Source organism: Macrosteles quadrilineatus, unplaced genomic scaffold (genome assembly GCF_028750875.1).
Source record: "Macrosteles quadrilineatus isolate MER2022 unplaced genomic scaffold, UCM_ALF_1.0 Scaffold_1__1_contigs__length_201487025, whole genome shotgun sequence".
NCBI classification, from domain to species: Eukaryota; Metazoa; Arthropoda; class Insecta; order Hemiptera; family Cicadellidae; genus Macrosteles; species Macrosteles quadrilineatus.
The window spans coordinates 182122535-182143654 of record NW_026542594.1 but is presented as its reverse complement, the minus strand read 5'-3'; the positions used below and the strand labels follow the sequence as shown (position 1 = coordinate 182143654).

The 21120-nt window shown below is 36.8% G+C and overlaps 2 protein-coding genes across 2 annotated transcripts; both read right to left on the bottom strand.

The window, feature by feature from the left end:
• Positions 1 to 930: 930 nt before the first annotated feature.
• Positions 931 to 8345, bottom strand: LOC128991169 (tubulin alpha-4 chain-like). The gene is made up of 6 exons (XM_054413951.1): positions 8202 to 8345; positions 5992 to 6247; positions 4625 to 4926; positions 3253 to 3423; positions 1985 to 2341; positions 931 to 1309 (listed from the first exon to the last, which is right to left on the bottom strand). The coding sequence occupies exons 1-6, from the start codon at positions 8211 to 8213 to the stop codon at positions 1016 to 1018; spliced, it is 1392 nt and encodes a 463-aa protein (XP_054269926.1). The 5' UTR covers positions 8214 to 8345; the 3' UTR covers positions 931 to 1015.
• A 4194-nt stretch (positions 8346 to 12539) lies between these two features.
• Positions 12540 to 18574, bottom strand: LOC128991177 (X-box-binding protein 1). Its single transcript, XM_054413962.1, has 5 exons — positions 18148 to 18574; positions 17429 to 17525; positions 16389 to 16472; positions 14417 to 14694; positions 12540 to 12679 (listed from the first exon to the last, which is right to left on the bottom strand). Exons 1-5 carry the CDS (start codon positions 18375 to 18377, stop codon positions 12604 to 12606), a joined length of 765 nt encoding a protein of 254 aa, XP_054269937.1. The 5' UTR covers positions 18378 to 18574; the 3' UTR covers positions 12540 to 12603.
• Positions 18575 to 21120: the final 2546 nt, after the last annotated feature.

The following is a 21120-nucleotide window of genomic DNA, read 5'->3' as shown; positions in this document are numbered from 1 at the left end:
ATTCTTCGGAAAAGGATTTTAATAATTTAAAATCTTATAAGTTCGATAACATTTTAAAAACGTTTCATAGCTCTTACAGAACTTTTACAAATCGTCCAATTAGTCCACAAGTACTTGGAGCTATTGCAAATTGATATTCTTCCAAGATTACAAAATGAATGTGCATCAACATTTCCTATGAAGACAGGGTAATCCACAATAAAAAATTAACAAATGGTATATAGCACATGTTTACATAATTATGTAATTGCATAGCTACAACAAGAATTAAATATAGACCGGTAGCCGTGCGGTTACCATGGTTTCCATAGGTTCTGGCACACACCGCTGGGAGCGCCATGTAGTTACGGCCTACACGCTACGTAACTACACGGCGCTCCCAGCGGTGTGCGCCAGAATCTATGGTAACCATGGTAACCACAGCACGGCTTACAGTCTTTATAATTCTTTTTGTCTATGGTAATTGTCTTACACTTTTAAATCAGCCCTCAAGGGCTTGAATAAATATTTTTTAATTGAATTGGAGCTCAATTAATTAATACATCCAATTCTTAGCCCAGCCAGACTAGAAACAGATTTGAAGACCCCCGCCTGGAAGAACTGGTATCCTTCCCCCAGAAAATTAATAAAATTTTCTGGTAGCTGAAAAGGTAGTTGGATCTCGTAGATACGCTGATTGACATTGCGCGTTTTGTATGTTTTTTACAAATACTAATAAAAAAATACATATTATAAATCTTTTTTTGGGAAATTCCGCAAAACTAAATATGTGCTGGCATGGTGCTCTGAGCTATAGCTCAAGCTATTAATTTCCCTCAAAACAAAGTTTCAACCTCACTTTGCAATAATCTTTTTAAAAAGTACCTACACTGCAATACGAAACAAACAAAAGGTATAAGAACACAACATTTGACAACAAAACAACACACGTTATCTTTAAACCTTATATTTGACACATTACAACATTGTATAAACGGGTACATAACCATCTTTCAAGGCATTTCTATGATGAGGTTCAATGTTCATTGTTGGTTTGGTCGCAGTCGTCAAAACTTTTGTTAACCTCGAGGTAGTCCATCTCCAGAAGAGCGAGATCATCTCTAGCTGCTATAAACTCACCGTCTTCCAGACCTTCATTGTTGTACCAATGTACAAACGCTTTCTTCGCCCACATCAAATCAAACTTCTTGTCCAACTTCTTCCAGGCCTCAGCGATGGCTGTAGTGTTTGACAACATACACACGGCTCTTTTGGTAAGTGATAAGTCACCATCCTCGGGCATCGATGGTGTTTGATAATTGATACCAACCTTTGGAAACAAAAATTGGTGTAAAGAACAACCACTGTACAAGTCAAAACAATTCTATGAAAAATAAGTAACATTCCTAAGGTCAGAAACATTTTTAATGTACCAATAGGGACCATTGTACAGCTTGCTGCTAAAATAAAATAAAAACTCTGTCCTACCCACTTGCAGTCTCAATTTTATAACCCCCCCTCCTGTGTAAATCTTTTTCTGCATTGTTATCAGAGATTTGTATTGAGGTTGTATTGACTTCCAGCTTGAAATTTATCATAAATAATACTAACACACAAACATACAGTTTTCACTCATTAATCTGACATTTAATAAATGAGTCATTATCATTAAACGATATGACAATAAATTTTAAGACAGCAACACACATCTAGGTGTGTGTCTAAAGCTATAGTCCATTCACAAACTTTAGGAGGTTTGAGGGGAAGATCTCCGACCAATATTTTTTGCTTGTGTTGTGCAGCTGATTGACGTTTTGGCAAACCTCTACAGTTGGGATATTTTTTAAAGGTATCAAAGGTTTTAAGGGTTTTCAAGCAGAGGGGATAGATTTCCTCCCCTAAAACTGCCTTAATTATATGAACATAGTATATAAATATGAATCTAAGGAGAGTGTAGAATAAAGTAAGATAACAATCTGTGTTAACTAACTGTACTAAAACTAACCTTAAACCCAGTGGGACACCAGTCCACAAAACTGATGGTCTTTTTATTTTTTATCATCGCAATCGAATAGTTCACATCCTTCGGTGCCACATCACCTCTATAGAGCAGACAGCACGCCATGTATTTACCCTTCTTGGGGTCACACTTGACCAGCTGGTTGGTGGTGTCGAAACAGGAGGCGGTTATGTCGCACACCGAGAAGTTCTCATGGAACGACCGACTCTTTGACATGAGCGGTGCGTAGGAGATGAGAGGGAAGTGGATCCTTGGATAAGGTACGAGGTTGGTCTGGAACTCGTTCATGTCTACGTTCAAAGCTCCGTTGAATCTCATGGATGCTGTCACCGCAGAGATTGCCTGGAACATCACATTTTGTTCAGAGTGACTTTATTATCCTTTCAGTGTAAGTTATTTTAGTCAATCACAACATAATCATTCTGGTTGAACTTTATACACAACTTTGAATATTTACAAGGGACACAGAGAATTAAGGAACTGAGGAAAAATTCATTGGTACACCAAAGTGTTGTCTAGCACCAGTGCTGCTATATAGGGCAAAGTCCAACATTGTCCCACTCACCCTCATGTACCACAACACTCACAGTCAAGGTAGACCCTATGCCCTGTGCCATAGCTGAATTTTTGCACAGTGCTCACTGCTTAAGCTATTCCTTACTTGTCATAAGTATATTCCCGGCACAACATATACTAGATCTGAAAGCGCACGGTCATCCCATTTTCCTCTGTACCATACTTTTTATGCTAGGGAGTGAAATGTACAGTCCTACACACTGTCAAATACCAAGGTTATTAAGAGTATATAAAACCTTTAATTTGTTTTCACTTATATCACAGAAAACGTACTACTATAACCCAGAATGCCAACCGCATGGTAAAAAGCATTAAGCGGTTTGAGAGAGCTTTGCCTGTCAATCCGTAGGCAGCGCCACCAGCGTTGCTATGCTATTGCATGGCAACGCTGGTGGCGCTGCCTACGGATTGACAGGCAAAGCTCTCTCAAACCGCTTAATGCTTTTTACCATGCGGTTGGCATTCTGGGTTATAGTAGTACGTTTTCTGTGCTTATATGTACAAACATAGCTTTTTATGGGGCCCCAAAAAGATTTTTGCTGGGAGGTCCCAAATCATAAGCACTGTAAATAAATACACACTACACTTTTTGTACATTTTCGCATATTATTATTTCATTTTTTTTTATTTGGCTTTTCCCACAAATAAAACCGACAATGAACACTCTGTATTCTAACCTGTCCAATTATGCGGTTCAGGTTGGTGAACGTCGGCCTCTCAATGTCCAGTTTCTCGGTGCAGATGTCGTAGAGCGCCTCGTTGTCCACTATGAAGGAACAGTCCGCAGTGTCCATACACTTGTGTGTCATCAGGATGCTGTTGTAAGGCTCCACTACCGAGCTACTGACCTGGAAGTAGCATCAGTCCAATTAGTGTTTGATAGATTGTGTCGAGTTCTTTAAAAGTGAAGCTAAATTTATAGAAAAATAGCATTTAGAGAAGATCTTTTAAGCTATGTGTCCAAAATTCAATTTTTGACTGGTAATAGCCCAGAGAACCAATAAATATACAAAGAAGATCAGGAATAAATTTAAATGCACATACACACACTGGGGGACTGGAACCTTAAGGCACAGTCTTGCATGGGTCAATGTGTTTTTTGCATTTAATTAATAACTACCTAAGTGTGCAGAATCTAAATTAGAAAAACCAGAGGTATTGTGAAAAAAGGCAGTGGTGGTTCTAGGACCTTGTCAAGGGGGAGGCTATCGTGGGGTATTCCACATTAGCCTACCCAAGAAAGGGGGGTCTGGGAAAAATCTTTTAAGCAGTTTGGTGACTTTGTAAAGCCATTTTTAACCTCTGAAACAGCTTCCAAAAACCTCTGTTTCGTTTTTTGAAAGAAATCTACTGTATGTTTAAATTTATTTTTTCAGGGTCCAATGGGGAGAGGGGCTTTAGACCCTGTATCCCCCCTTGGAACTGTCCCTGAAAAAAGGTTGGACATGCAAGTTTCATTCCTAATAATTATGTTCTACACATGTGTAAGTACAAGATATTGAAAAATCCTAAGGATTGACATTTCTCACATGGGTTTATTTCACCTTCAAGTTCAATTCAGTACTTAAATTTTCTTTGTCCAATTACAATCAGAATCATTATATTGAGTTTTAGCCTCCTGATCACAGTTAAATACTAAATAATGGTGTAAATACCTGCATTTATGTGATCAATTTAGCAACTTATGTACCATTTTAGCAACAAATTGATCACATAAATGCAGGTATTTACACCATTATTTAGTAATCAGAATCAATTAAGAAAGTTCCTACGGAAATTTGTTTGTTATAGGCATATGGGTATACAAGGTACTTTCAACTCAGCCAGTCTACTTTGTAATCCCTTCATACTCCAGCTATGACCTCCATCATAGCCTCCTCTAATACAAGATAGCGGTGTTGATGTGTGGCTACTGCGCACCGTACAGCCTGTTGCCATGGTAATAACAAATGTGTAAACATAAACATTCCATAGACGCTCCATCATAAATCAATACAACAGCTGTTTTGGCTTGGCGGGACAGTGGTGTTGCCGTATGTGTTTTCTCACCTTTGGAGAGGGGTAGACCAGAAACTCAAGCCGACTCTTCTTGGGGTATTCAGCAGCCAGTTGTTCTAACAGCAGAGCAGTCAGTCCTGCCCCAGTGCCTCCGCCAAGAGAGTGGAACAGAAAGAATCCTTGTAGACCATCACAGCTCTCCGTCATCTTGCTGATGCGGTGCATGATTGCGTCCCTCATGGGTTGGCCAATGGTGTGGTAGCAACGAGCGTAGTTGCTAGCCGCATCTTCCTTGCCGCTCAACAACTGCTCCGGATGGTACAAGGCCTTGTACGGACCTGTGCGAACCTCGTCTGAAACAGTACATTCAGCTGAGTCATCAAGAACAATTGTGTTTATACAGGGTGTTATTGTTTTCTAGTTTCAAGGCCGGTGGCAATTTTCCTTATAGGAAACTATTGACACCCAGGGAAAATTGATCTAAGCCCCTCATGCTTCAAATGTTACCCAATTTAAACATACAAAACACAATGTATCAAAAGTACAAGCATAAGATGAACATTGTTCATCGATGGTACAAACTCATGAATTGGCATTTCTGCTTCATTTTCCATCTGTAAACAGTTTGATTGCATCATTAAATTTAAAAATTTTTCTTGTTTATCATGGTTGTAATATAGATCAAAGTTTCAAAGAATGTATTAATGAATTTGATTCTCAACCTTCTATCGTTTTAAATGTGTGTAAGTGAAGCACAATTAATGACATTTTGGCGCCTTAATTATAATGAATGATTTTACTGGATTTTTGCATGACTACCTGAACAGGACCAATAGGACGCCTATAGGCGTAAACAATATTCATTTTACTACACAAATTAGGCCTACAATTTAAAAATGGATATTGAATTTTGTTCCTATTTTGGCAGACTCGCTCACAGAAGAGATACTGAAGGTCAAAATTATAAATATATCCGATTGGAAGAGTAACTTACAACCCGTTCCATCAACATCCACCTATATAAGCCAACCTCAATGTATGTTGAACAGGAGAATATGCTTGAGTTACTTACACTAGAATGAATTGAAACCGCTTAGGCCTAGACCTTTTAAATAGGTAAACCTCCTGGTTTCTGAGACAATGCTTTAGACTGCCATACCTACTAGATCAGACCCATTGGTCAAACAGCGAACCTAAGTATAAACCAAACCAATTTTTTTATTTATACTATTCATAGATATGTCTACTGAATTGAAACCAACATCATGTCTAGTCTTCAGCTGTTTTTAAAAAGAATTAAGCTTGCAAACATATCTACTAGTTTTGGTTCAGTTTTAAGTCATATGTTTTATTCCTGACAGCCAAAATCAAAATGTATTGAACATCAAAAGACATAATGGAATATTTGTTAATCTCACCTATGACAGTTGGCTCCAGATCAGCAAGGATAGCCCGGGGAACATATCTATTTTTCTCCGTGATGGAGAAGAACGCGTCACAGCCAAATTTAGAGCCCAAGTCACCGTGTGCGTCGTCACTTTTCTGTGTTAGTTTGCCATCCCTGTCAATGCCGTGTTCCATGCAGTAGAGTTCCCAGCATGGATTGGCGATCTGTACTCCAGCCTGGCCAATGTGGATGGAGATACATTCCCTTCGGTCACAGCTTCCAGCTCGCTGAGAAAACATAAACTCGATGATGCAGGGAAAATGATTGAAATGAAATTGATGTACAACACCGTAAGCAAAACAATAGCAAACACAAATTTTTTCTTTAAAGTAAATGGGTGTTTAGTGCAAATCACTAAGACACGGCCGCGATAAGAACCGCAAGCCCCCTTTCGAAATAATCTTTATTAACATAATCTCAGATATTTCCACATTCAGCTTGCACTTTGGATCAGCACGGCATCTCCTGAGGCACAGATGCATCATCTCGGCAAAATCGCAACTACTTCACCCAGTTAGGAAAATATTATCACCGTCTACCGTGATTGCAACCAAATCCAGGACATATACATATATATATATATATAGTGTGGTCATGTAGACAATATCATGTCTCCCTCGAACGCGACCAAATCCCTTATATCCACCATCGCAACAGAAACCTCACATTTTTTCGCAATCGCGGCAAAATTCTAAATACTCCTGTGAAAAAAATTACCTTTGGCTTCTGCGATACCTAGCGTAAAAATCTTGAATATCTCGCACGGTCAAGGAAAAATTAATGTTGTCTTCCACTATAGCAGCAAAATCCTCTCCTACCCTGCTCCCCCTCATGCGGCAAAATGTTGAATATCTCCTGCAACTGCGGAGACATTGTCATCGTCACTCGAGGGGGGGAATGTTCTCGTTGACATCCCTGATTGCGGCAAAAGCATATATCATTCATTCTCATAGGCCTGATCCTCGCTGATGCGTTCTGTGGGGTCGCAATGTTATTGCGGTCGTACAAGCTCTGCTCAAGTTTGATTTTCTGACTTTGTGATAGGCTACATCTCTCAAGGTTTAACAAAGTTTCGTAGTAAAAGGAATGTAGTAATACTCATATAAATATTGCTATGGCAAGGCCCATTGTGGGTCCGGGTCCCAGTAAAATTTTCCGAAAAATCCCAGTAAAGGCTAGCGGGACCCCACAGCTCGTGGGCTTCCCCGCACCTAGGGCCCTGAGGGCCCGGGTATCATTGCCACTGAACTAAAATTGATACAAAGGTAAGCGTGATTTTTTTTCTCTGTGATTACAGTAGCACCTCAGTTAACCGTCACCCTTTTACCCTCAATCTTTGTTATCCATCACCCCGAAACAGTACTTAGATTGTTTTTATATGTGATTTTATTTAAAAACACATTTGTCGATTTGTCCGAACATTGAACAAATACAACATTCAAAATAACAGTTCTGTATTATTGTAAAGTATAGGTAGGTAATTAAATATAAATATGTTTTATTTACTTAACTTACTGTACAGAGTTACAAGAGGATTTCCGTCATCCGTCTATTCCCATAACCGTCACGCTTCTGGTCCCGAGAGTGACAGTTATAAAAGAGGTTCTACTGTAATTATTTGCTGTGCTATGCAGTATGTACAGAAATTCCCAAACATTCTGGTTATATCAAAAGTACCATCATAAACAGCTAAGGTTGTACGCAAGAAGTTTCTGTGAAGAGTCTAATAGTTATGTTGATGATTTAAGAATCGTTTCAATTGCTGGAAAGGCGGGACATGCATGCACCCAAGTCAAGTTACCTTTGCTCCCATGTATTTGTTGCTTTTTCTTATTTTTTACTTTCATATCCAATAATTAATTACGTTGGATTTTTAAAATATGTTATTAGCCTTTGAAGCTATATAAAGATCGTACTGTACCTACAATAGAGTAATTTTATTGCAGCCAAATTATAATTTGATGACTTTTATTTTTTGAAAACTCTTTTAATAATATATATATTTTAAAGAATAACTGAAGTCTTAAAAAATATCGGTACATTATTAAAAATATTGTGATTTTTAAGTCGGTCTCATAGAATTAAGTCCTATTCAATAGGCTTAATTATTGTACTTCTTGATTTCATATTTGATATCAGAGTTAACAAAAAATACTATAATGTTACTCTTATAATACTTACATTGAATTCCATTTTGTAATTAGTTGGTGAATTAGAATATTGATAAAACTAATAATTTTGAATTCCACAAATAATTTTGGACACAGAAAATTTATGTTTGTAGACAACTGAAAATTTGTGAAAAGTCCCAACAATGGGTGTTTGTTTACATTATTTGAAGCAGGTTTTTGGGTATTTATAACATCTGGTCAATGTATTGTATCCTATGGCAAAAATACTCTTGTTGTATAAAACCTGCAAATTCTTTTTCATGTTCCAGAACTATAAGCATTGATTTTTAGATACTGTAAGTAGAATTCTCCTAGCTTTTCAAGTTCTAAATAAGTTAAAATATTAGCTGTTTTCACTGGAAGATAATCAATATGTTTTATCAATTAAGATTAATTTGACTTGGCTAATGCATGTATATGTTGATCTGGCCTAATAAATGATTTATTGACTTAGGTATAAGTTTAGTTTGTATTTGATGTTTGGTTGGTTAAATGCACTGATATCAACTAAATTTTATACAAAATTTTACAATTTGCACTTTATTCTTGACCTTACTTTAAGAATGACAAGTTTAAAATTATAAGAATTTATGACAAGTTGATGATAAATTACAAGAAACAATTTATTTCCACAAAATGCAAAGGCTACTGGTAATCGTCAATTTGAAATAAGACAAAGTACAAGTACAAGGTTTCTTACCAATATATAAAAAAATTTCCTGAAACTCTCCATGCAGAGAAACAAAAGTGCACACTTCACTTTCACTCAGTTTAATAATTTTATCAAATCTACTTACATAGTCTTCTTTTGATGATACCTTTATTGTACCTTTTGTAACCTCGTTTTGGTTTGCCAAAAGGAGCCGCTTTCCTGAATTTTGGACCTGGCAGGTTCCGAGCTACAAAAGGAAGTTTATTAAAAAACTTGTAACCAAGAACATCATTTGACATCTTGAACCTTACTTAGCCCAACATGTGGTAAATTAAGATAATTTTTCCTACGTATATTGTAGGGATGACTGTCGCCTCTTAGCTCAAGAGAATCCGACTCCTTCTTGATTTTGAGCAAAGACTGAAAAATATAAAGGTTACATAGCTTCATTATGTTTTAAGCTACAAATATTTCATATTGGTCTACAATGGTCCAAGTAATCAGCACCAGCTACTACTCTAACTGCTTTCTTTTGAAAGCGGAGAACTGATTTTTTTCTCGGAACCAGGCCAATGCCCCCTCAAAAGACCGTTCCATGGCTTCCTCAAGATCTCCCAGCTCATTGTTAGCTTCAAAGAGAGGAGTATCATCTGCGTAACAGATAACACCTTCACATTGCCCCAAACACAAATAGAGAACATTAAAAAGTAAGGAGCCAAAAATTGAGCCCTGAGGTACACCATGGGTCAATTGCTGTACACTGGATCATCTATAACTTATACAAACCAGCTGCCCACGCCTGGTCAGGTATGATTAAACAGTTCAAAAAGTTTCCTCTTAGCACCATAGAAATTTAACTTTCCCAGGAGGGTGTCATGATCAACCATGTCAAAGGCTTTGCTGAGGTCACAAAGAGTGGCACCAGCAAAGCGCGCCCATCGTCAAAAGACTGAAAAGCATATCAACATCATCAGTTGTGCTGCGGTGAGGCCTGATACCACAGGCCTACAGAGAGAGCTAGTCTTTAATAATAAATTCTAGAATTTTAGAGTAAGAGGACAGAAAAGAAAATTGGTCTGAAATTCTCTGGCAGGTTGAAATTGCCTTTCTTGTGAATGGGCACAACCATATCAATTTTCAAAACATCAGGGAAAATACCTTCTAAAATACAGATAAATATACCATATTGCTGCTACAGGGAAGGTGTGTTTTTAGAAAATGTCATAAACTTAGTATAAAATAAAAAATTTTTCCAATTTTGAGCAAAATTATCCATAAAGCAAACTAAAACAGTTTACTTATTCTCCTTATTTACAGTTTTTGAACTTTTCTTTGTAACCTTTTAGCATAGAATATCGCTTCAAAAAACCAAATAATTTGTGTTTTTATAATCTTCAAAATGGTTTAGAAAGATATTGAAAGTTTTATATTTTGAGGGTAAAAACATTTTCACTCCATAAAACCTGTTCCAATAGTCTGGTCATGCTGGTTTGGGAAAGCTTAGTTTTGATATGAAATTAAATAGATGGTATTTTTGGCCTCTGGGAACCTCAAAACAAAAAGGAAATTGCTCCCTGGACTAGGTCTTACCATGAGACCTTCAGTAATAGCTTATTCCCTGTATGGGAAATTCACTAAATATATTCTAGTATAATATAGGAAATTCGCTAAAATCATAGATAAAACATAGTCCCTTAGTAGATTTCCCATCCTTATGGAACAGCTGAAGCCAATTTTACTCTTAGTTCTGTCCGGTTTTCTATAGATGTCGTGTTTTGTTTACAATTTGTTTCTTGTTATTTCATTGTACTAAGGGACTGTTTTAAAATACAGAATTATAAAAGCAGCACACTTTTCTCAGCAGGATTATGAGGTTCGTAAGTTTCTCTTCAATAAAAAAACTGGCTACAACAGCTGGTCCATATTGATAGGAATTCTACTTCAGTTCAGTATCTAATGTCAATAATACAAGTTACATGGGGTGACAGCTGTGATAAGATAAAGCAGACAGTGTCAAACTCTACCATTGACTATTGGGTACTCAAGTCAACATCCCATCTATATGGACCAGTTGTGTGAGCCAGTCACAGAATGCGCTAGTGTCTAAAATACTAGTTTATACCTTATTTTGTGTTGCTGGTCAATTTGATGGGTCAAAAGTTGCTATGACTCACAATAAGTCTTTCAATTAGTTTGACTTGAAAATATATAGCCTGAGTGTATTTTACGAAAATTAGTAATCAACATCTGTCGGTGGCTCACATTAACTACCATCGATGACAGCTTTAACATGGGGATCGAATGTCTAGATGTATTAATTGTCAAAGCTTGTAGTGAGGCCATCAGTCATAGATATCATTGATTAACCTTATAAACAGTTTGAAAATAAAAATACATATGTTTATGGAATACTTGTAAGATCCTCTGATAGCATTTCATAAATGTAGTGGCTGGTAGCACATTTTGAGTGCATTACAACTCAAGTTTTAATAACCGAGAGGTTAAATTTTAATCTTTTGTCTTTTTATCTCAAATCCACTTAAAAACTAATCCCATTACTTTTGCACGTGTGTAAACAATTATAAGAAATTGGTTAGTATGCATTACGATGCATCTAAAATCAAGTCGTTAAACACTGAAGTATTACCGAACACCAAACACACATCAAAATAACCTTCAAGGGTTAACAATAGGATGAGAATTCTCCTTGAATTATTTTACATTTTCAAGTCAATGACATTGCAAAGGATTGCATTTAATTTATTGATAAAATAAAATATGTATAAAAAATAAGTTTTTTTATCTCAAATAAACCAATATCTTTTCATTTTTTACACAACTAAACCTACACAATTTTTAAGGCAAGATAAAAACTCGGTTTTCAAGAACATTTTTATTCTTAGACAACATGCGATAAGCGACACACTTGTTCATGATACAAACTAAACTACTTTCCAGGTAACAAAAAGTAAAGTAACTAAAACAATTAATACAGTGATGCTTAGAACTCTTAAAACACCAGTGGTCATTAAAAAAAAACATAATATACATCAGGAATGTTCGACTTTAAAATACATTAGATAAATATAAAAATAAATATTTCTTATCTAATTAACAATTAATGTACATAAAGTAACCTTGTGCTAAACCTTATACTCATTAAAAAAACATTGTTTTTTAACAGATTATAAACGTATTAGACAAACGCTAATTTACCACAGTTCAGGAAACAGGTTGACCAATTCTTCAGGTTCACTTATAGGCGAGTCGTAAGACTCATAACCGTAATCAGAATTGCTTTCTTCCAAGATGTCGTTTGGCTTTAGCAAAGTTGTGTCCAGCATACCTTCATCATCCGATATCAGATCTATCGTGTTAACTTCTGTCAGTACGATGTTTGGTATCGCCTTCTCACAGGGGTCAACATACTCTGTAGTTTCCACCACTTCTTCATTCACAACACAATCGATTCCATCGATCAGTATACCGTCACTGTCAATTTCCATCTCTGCATCAAATTTTTCAGAATTTTCCACATTTGTGATATCCACTGATGTTTTCAAGAGTTCTTTATCTTCAATTGGGACTTTGGAAATGTCCAAAGACGGTATTTCAATCTCTGGCGTTTCAAGAGTTTTTTCACTGATGCTTTGAGCCAATTCAATGTCCAATTTGGGGAATTTCGGTGAGGGTTTAATCTTCTCAAGCGAGTCAGTAAAGTGTGTCGCTTTGTCTTCCATGTTAGTGTCAAGGTCTGTGTTCAAAAACGAAGCCCAACAGGGTTCCATGCTCTCTGTCGTCTGCCCCACCATGCTTTCTTGCGATGGTTTTGATTCCTAAAAATAGCAAGAGTCGCATTAAAATAACAATAATTACACATGAAACTAAAGATAAAGCACCATGCAGACAAAAATAAGGATCCCATTACCATTACAATTTTTTAGGGATTATCAATAATAGTAATATAATCTAAATTAAAATATTACAAAATATCATAGTAAACTCAAGTATACAAAATGGTTCTTAAATGTAATATAGGTTAACAAAAAGTTTTAGATGTAGACGATAAAGACAATATGATGTAAATTTTGGATATGAATAAATTGAAAACATAACACTAGTATTATTCACTTCCTTGTTCTTGTTATTACATTTTACAAACACATTCATGTGTTTGATAAGTTATCAGCTACTTTTTGAACAACCATATAACCTTGTATGTATGACAAACAGAACCAGAACGTGATAGAACATTTAGAGTTACATCAGACTCAATTTCAGACACCTGTTTAAACAATTTGCGTCAGAACAATGACAGATATTCTCTTATTTTCCATTTAACTTTACATCATTATAGGTACATTCACTGACCTCTCACTTACTTCTCACTGACCACTGAGTACATAATGCATTGCATACAAAATCAATGCTACAGGCTAAATAGTAGTTTAAACTTTATAGATAGGCTTATTTATTCTACAGAAAAATGCAACCATCTGGGCTAGGGCTTGTAAATCTAAATATATTTTAGGGAGATAAGCTATGATAGATAAGATTTTCCCCATTTAGACTAGACAGTAATAATTGATAATTTTACAGGTTAATTTTCAGGTGTAGCCTACTTATTTTAGGGGATTTACTTTATCGTAGACTTAAAATAATTTAGATGGGGTGTAGAATTCATAATAAGTAAACCCAATAATTAATATACAGGGACAATACTTGCCTAAGAATCATCCGCCTTGTTTATCTAGGTACGCAAAAATATCAATAGGTTTCAAGTAGGCCTATAGAAGTTCTAGTCTATCAAACTAAATTTAAATTTCAATTACCTATCCAGTGACTATAGGGGGGGTGTACAACGACATTAAAACACGCGACCTTTGATACCAATAAGACAATACTTTTGAGTGACTTAAAGAAGAGATTGTCAGTCTTAGATAGTATTGTCTTATTGGTATCAAAGGTCACGCGTTTTAATGTCGCCTACAATATTTTGTGCCCTAGTGTTTGTATGTTCTAAATACTGAATTTAACAACAAAGACAGGTCTGGGGAACTTTATTTTAGTTATGCTCGATATTTTCCATGACTTTTGAGACCTTAATTGAAATGCGTTACTTTTCAATCACTTCCTTACTCTTGTAAAATCAGTGACTTTTTTGTGACTTCCGTGACCGGTAGACAATCTGATTAATGGCTCGCATCATTAGAACTTAGTCTCAAATCTGTACCCTGAGGTTCTTTGTAACTTTGCTTCTGAAGATTTAATACATGGAATTAGACTTTTGTCACTGTTTAATAGGTAAAGGAAACTTCTGAAAATGTGTGTAACACTAGCTTTTGAATTAAAATAACACAAGGCATTGCAGAAAGTACTAATACACAAATAACTGGAGTGAAGATTAAAAATTATGAAATTTAGTTGTAGGCCCTACCGTTACTAGAAAATGGATAAGCTGCAATGTACAATAGGCTCCAATTAATATCTCTAGGCAGAAACAAATCTTTAAAAACAAATTTGAAGAGTTATAGGTCTTAAAATATATTTTCATAAACTAATTGATAACCTACTTGTGCTTTGTTAGCTTCAGCAAACAGAGAGTTGGCGAGTTGCTCAAGCTCTTCAACAGCTGGAGTATGGAGAGGAACCTCGTCGAGCCAGTCCCAGTTGTCGTCGAGGACGCTGCTAACACTGTCACCAACAGGGTTGTCAGTAGGGTCGCTAGTAGCGGGGCTGGTGGTGGGGGGAGGGCTGAAGTTGAGCGGTGAGGCGGGGGCGCTCCCTGCGGCAGAGGGGGGGACACTGCGGGTCCTGCGGGGCCCGGACCTCCAACACTCAATCTCCAGACCTGCAACAAGTGTCAATGTAGATTAAATATAACTTGAACCTTTTACAACTTGAGCACATTGTTGACTTATTTACAGTATATAATTTGACTTACTATAAGTGTTATAGCTCAATCATTTTATGTGGTCACACTCTTAAAAATATGCCTACATAGACTATTTGAGAATACAGTTAGACTTCCTCTTATCCGGACCCCTTTTAACCCTTAGAGTGCCAGGCGAGAAATAAAAGTAACGCTCAAAAAATGCCGATGATATTTCCCGAAGGTCGCGCTAAAAATGCCGAGCGCGATCTGGCGATTTTTAGGTTAAAATTTCGTAAAAATCGAATTTTTGATATTTCGACCAACGAAAATCGATGTATCGCATCTAGTAACTTTCGACTCAATGTTGATATATGGGTTAAAAGAATCCGAGTATCCATTCGGTTGTTATGACAACTGTTCGATCATTACGAAACGTCCGGTCAGCCGGATGTTGGCACTTTTGGCTCGTTCTAAAAACGTCCGGTCGGCACTTTTGGCTTGTTTTAAAAACGTCCGGTTCCCCGGACGTTGGCACTCAAAGGGTTAACCGGACATCGGTTTAACCGGACTACACTCCACTCGGCCAAATTACATCTCTTTAACCGTACAATTTTTATCAGCACATTGGCTTTTATAACCAGACTAGATCAGCAGGAAGTGGGCGGTACTGAAACGACTGTTCTCGTAGGAAAGATTTGAGACCAGTGATCACGTGTCTAAATACAACTTTCTCCTAAATGTAAGTAAAATACTATATAGGCTACAGTATATAATTTAAAAGGTCTGTTTTAACAAGTTTTTAGGGACGTCGGTCAAACTGGAAAACCCGTTATCCGGACTGGCTTCGGTCCCGAAGAGTCCGGATAAGAGGGAGTGTACTGTACAGTAGGAGTGGGGAGTCGATTTATCTAAAATAATTGGTGATAGTTAAAATAAATCATTTTCCTGACAATCGGTCTTTGACGAAAAAAATTAGATATAATGTTTGATTGTTTGATTTACAGTATATAGCCTACACTCTCGATTAATATTATTATAATGTCTGTTAACAACAATTGTTTTCTGACTGAAATTAAAACTATATATAGGCTATGGATTTAGACTTTCAGATAGCGGAGAGGGCATGAATAATGGGGGCTCGGGTTATGATAGTGGGGGTAGTTTATTTCAATAAACTATTGATAGCATTTAAATTTATTATTAAATGTTTACATCAATTTGTTTCTGATTTTGATCGTCTACCACCATTGTAGCGACACCCGTTGGCATTTCTTGCAGTTTTAGCTACACCAGTGATAGTTACTCACTAGCACAGAAGACCTGTGTGTAGACTAGAGGTCACTCTTTGAACTAAGTTTAGTGATAAGCACTATATTTAATTTTTATATTTTCTTTGTTCCTTCCTTTTGGTTAACCGACACTTCCAAAGACCAGGATTCAGCAGGGATTCGATGCTCTACTGTAATTGTAATTTTTATAATTTAAATCTCCCTTAGCAGTGAATTAAAGGAGCTTTTATAATAAATAAGCTACAGGTGCGTTAGACAGAATGGGCAATTGGCAAAAAAGTTAATAATGTAAAAACATAATTACTGGTATAGGTGTACTTCCATTTAAATCAACTTAACAGTGTTTAACTCAGTAGAATAGTGACACGGTAACTTAATTACCTCTTCCGTGAGACGAGCGTTTTCTCTCAACAAAGTTTCTCGCTCATCCTTGAGGCTGCGTACTTCTTCATGTAGTGACTCATTCTGTTTGAACAATAAAACAAATGAAATCCAACCGTCTAACTAATAGCATTTAAATCAATGTAGCATAATGTGAAAATTAGGTGTTTGGCACATCCACATAAAAAATAGGATATGTAGGCAACACAATGTGACCTTGGAATAACCAACAAGCATTAGAACTGTATGATGACTAGCCTACAAAGATTACACAGACCTTCTCTTTTGACTTGAGGGTTTCAAGAGTTTTTTTTTTAATTCTTTGGTTGTCTTCCATCAATCAATATGATGGTTACCATAAGTCAAACTGTAGCCTATTTATCATTTGCAGGCATAGATTTGTTAGCAACAAAGATTTTTTGACAATAGCCTAAAGAACTCTAATTGTCCTAATCAGTTAGTAGCATACCAAATTTGGGTAACTTAGGCCTGGTAAGAAATTGGATTGTTGGATTTTTTACCAAAATTGGGGGTATTTTAAAACAAATATTAAGCCGAGTTGAGCAGAGCTTTACTAGCCAATAGCGAACACAGAATGTATCCGCAAAGATTTTGGGACCCAAAAAATCACGCTTTTGCCATGATTGCGGAGGATAATTATGATTTTCTGTGACCATGGGAGACGGGAAACCTAATGATCTACAAAACTCCAGATGAGGTTCAAGATTTTGTTGCAAATGCGGAAAATGATGTTCATGCCTACACAAACACGAGTGATGTGCAAGATCGCCACGATCACGAAAAAAGATGAGCATATATCTGTGACCGCAGGAGACGATGATGATGGCTTCATGACAGCAAGACAAGAGAAGTTTTTGGATTTTGCCATGATCACCGCTTCTGCCTTCTTTAAAAACAATTCTTATTAGGCCTAGGCTACTGTGTTTTAAACTTGAATTCTTTCTGTGAGTGATTCAAATAATTAGCAATTCATCTTAGTTGTTGGAGTTTGGATAGGCCTAAATGAACTTCTAACAAACCTCATTTTGAAGCTGGACGACTGTGGTTTCAAGCTCCTCTAGACGAGCTTTTTTCCTATCCCTGGATGTTTGAGCTGCTTCTCTATTTTTAAGTTTCCTGGAAACAAAAAACAAAATGTGTTAACACCCTGTTTTGGAGTTATGCTACAAAAATATTGTTAATTAGTCTGATTAAGCTGGAATGACATAGCCTACAATTATTCTACAGTCAAGCTGAAGAAAGCTGAAGTTCAGGGCCTATAAAATTTAAAAAGGAAATGAAGACATTCATGATAAAACAAAAATCAAAATAATAGAACATTTAGCCACAAAATTACCATTATGTATAAGTTGGAGAGGGGCGAGGCTAGGACAAGAGTAAGTGAGTTAAAACACGTTTCAAATTAACAATTATAGGCTAACTTGAGGCCTGAGTTTGGGAGCTTCTGCTTAGGCCTAGGCCTTAAGCATACTGTAACTAACTTAGTCATAAAATGACATTGCACCACAAGATATTTGCAGGCCTAAGTTGCGGTCGGCATGTGAAGCGCTATGGACCCGCACCCGAGAGATGGTTGCGCTCCTCCCCACCAACCTTACTTTGTGGGGGAATTCTTCTCTTCCTTGCGCCCCTAACAAACCTAAAAACTCTAGCACCCTTTGTATAATCGGCCTTGTGCAATTAGTATGAGGTCTAGGCCTAGCATAACAACAGCAGTGAAAGTCCCTTCTTCACTTACTTCCTCAGGATTTTTTCTTCCAGTGTGAGATGATCCAATCTTCTCTTACAGGTCCTCTTCTCCATAACTGAGCCTAGGTCACCACAATTACTTTCTGATTTCACAAATGTCCTGTTGTTTTCGTTTTCCGATTTTGGCAACAACACGGATGTGACAATAACTTCCCTAACTCTGTCTGAGTCTGGTGATTTTAGTACAATTGTCTTTGTAACACCTCTAGGACACAACATTATGATTAGGTGTGAGAAAACTATGAAAACCACAATCCAATAACTTAATAGGAATTTACAAAACTCTGTTGGAACGCAAATATCTGCACGCACATAAAATTAAATCAAAATAATGGTAAAGTCGTAGGAAACTGCATGAAAAAGAGGTATCTTGAAGAGGTATTCCATGTTCCATGTTCTACAATGTTCTCTTTGCTCTTTCTCTAAGAATTCTTCTGCTTTCTGCTGAGGTGTCAACATCTGAACGTCACTCAGTTTGCATCATGGGAAAATTGCTACAAACGTCACACACTTTGCATCTTCCTATTGGTCAATCCAATAATCACTAAGCTGAAGAAATGTTTCATCACTTTTTCAAAGACTTGTAACCTTGAAAATGCATTGATATACTGTATATAGTGTACGTTGAGCGTTGAATATTGATTAAATTCAAACTTAGAAACGATACTACGAATGTTGGTGTAAAGAAAGGATTTACTGTCACAAAAACTAACAATCCATGAATATTGTAAGAATAGAAAAAAAAACAATAATTTTATTCTAATTAAACAATATTTTACCGCTGAGGCAAATTGTTCTACTGTCAATAGCTTTATTGACGAGATAAGTACATATATTTGTAATTGAATTTATTCCATTAAGAAGTAGGTACCTTTAATCATTAAATAGTTGCATTGATAGCTTGGCTGATGTGGAAAGCTGGGTAGCTGAGTGGTTACAGTGCTCGCCTGATGTACCGGTAATCTATTGTACTGCGTAGTTCGAAACTAGACCCAGGCCCAGTTAGCTTTGATCATTGGGATTCAAGCCGGTGCTTGGTCCAGTCTTATTAATCCTTTTATCAATGACCTGCACCTGCCAAGTTGTGTGCTTGGGTCTTAGGGTTCGAGTACGAGTGCTCTTCGCTGACCTCATTGTCGTTGTTTTCAGCATGCTTGTGGGACCTCCATAACATTGGTTTTATAGTTCAGCTGCAATAACTTATTTGTCAACAATAACAAAACTCAAATGATCAAATCTATCTATCTATCTTCTATACTATTATAAAATACCCCCGCCGCAGCAAACCTGCAGACTAAGCGAATTTCCATTTGACTGATTGGATTTACACTGAAATGTCTACTTAAAAATATAACATTTATTCCCGATTTAAATAGAATTAGTTTAACAAGTACTTAGGTTTGCTGCATCAGGGAGGGTAAAACTGTTTTTTTTGTAAAATGTTAATAGTTAGTAAGAAATAAAAACATTTTCCAAATTTGATCAAAATATGTTCATAAACAAGCAAACTACAACAGTTTACTCATTCTCCATAAGAATAACATGGGAATTTTAAATTTACAATTTTTTTGAATTTTCTCCGTAACCATTAGGCGCATAATAACGCTTCAATATACTAAATTATTTGTTTTTTGAAGCTCTACAAAATGGTTTGGAAATTAATTGCTAAATTTTATGTTTTTTGGGTCAAAATTGGGAAAACCTATTTTTACCCCATAAAACCCCCCGTAAACACCCGTTCCCATGGTCCTATCATGCTGGATCGCGAACTCGTTCGAATAGACGTAGGTTTACACGTTTGTACCAAATTTCATCAAAATCGGATCATTTTTGCTCGAGTTATCGTGCTGACGGACACACACACACACATATATATATATATATATATATATATATATATATATATATATATATATATGAATTTGAACGGATGGTGTTTTTGGCCTCTAGGGACCTCAAAACGAAAAAAAAAATCGGTCCCGCGTCCAGGTCTTACCATGAGTACTACGGTAATAGCTTATTCCCTATATGGGAAATTCGCTAAAAGAGGTGGTTGCTGTATGTGTGTATGGGAAAAGTAAACTCGAAAAATACTGGTCGGATTGGACTGAAATTTGGCATGATGATAGCTCACATTCCCGATTAACATATAGGCATATTCTTATTTCAAAAATCCTTTCGGGCTCCGCCCCAGTGGCTCTGGAGTTTCCCATGTTAACCTTATGAGAAATGGAATTATTGAATCTTAACAGCTGTTTCAATTAAACAAGTTGGTTCTGTTCTATGATGTTCAATAGCATTAAAGTTACAAGGATTACCAACAGGGTGCAGCACTATTATTTCTTTTACATTTATGACAACAGCTAATTTGCAACCAAAAGGTGAGTGAGCGTAGCGAACGAACTTCAACCTGGAGGCGAGTTAGCGTAGCGAACGAGCTAACCTGAAGGCAAGTGAGCGCAGCGAACGAGCTCCAACCTAAAGGTGAGTGAGCGTAGCGAACGAGCTCCAACCTAAAGGTCAGTGAGCGTAGCGAACGAGCTCCAACCTAAAGGTGAGTGAGCGTAGCGAACGAGCTCCAACCTAAAGGTGAGTGAGCGTAGCGAACAAACTTCAACCAGGACGTGATTGAGCCATGCGAACGAGATAATCTTGAAAATTAAGAAGTTAAACGGGGCAAAGCCCGCGGGTTACAGCTAGTTTATTATAAGAAACAAAGGAAACAAAGTACACTTGGAGATTTCCATAGACAACAATCATTTTCATTCCGTCATGTTCAGAATCTAAGTTCCTTGGCGTCCACAGCCAAGTTGAAAATTCGTTGCAACGAACTAATGTAGACTATACGTCGTCTAGTGGTCGAAAGACTCGACCAAAATACCTATTTAATGTAGGGACTCCTCCCCCCGAAAATATTATAATAAATAACCACCCGTGATAGCAACAATAGTCTAACACGAAC

Coding starts and splice junctions, on each gene's coding strand:
- LOC128991177 (XM_054413962.1), bottom strand. CDS start 18,377: ATGTTGTGTCCTAGAGGTGTTACAAAGACAATTGTACTAAAATCACCA. Junction 14,695..16,388: donor ACGCTCGTCTCACGGAAGAG/GTAATTAAGTTA, acceptor CACTTGTTGCAG/GTCTGGAGATTGAGTGTTGG. Junction 12,680..14,416: donor CTGAAGCTAACAAAGCACAA/GTAGGTTATCAA, acceptor TGCTATTTTTAG/GAATCAAAACCATCGCAAGA.
- LOC128991169 (XM_054413951.1), bottom strand. Junction 2,342..3,252: donor TGAACCGCATAATTGGACAG/GTTAGAATACAG, acceptor GTGATGTTCCAG/GCAATCTCTGCGGTGACAGC. Junction 1,310..1,984: donor GGTGTCCCACTGGGTTTAAG/GTTAGTTTTAGT, acceptor TTGTTTCCAAAG/GTTGGTATCAATTATCAAAC.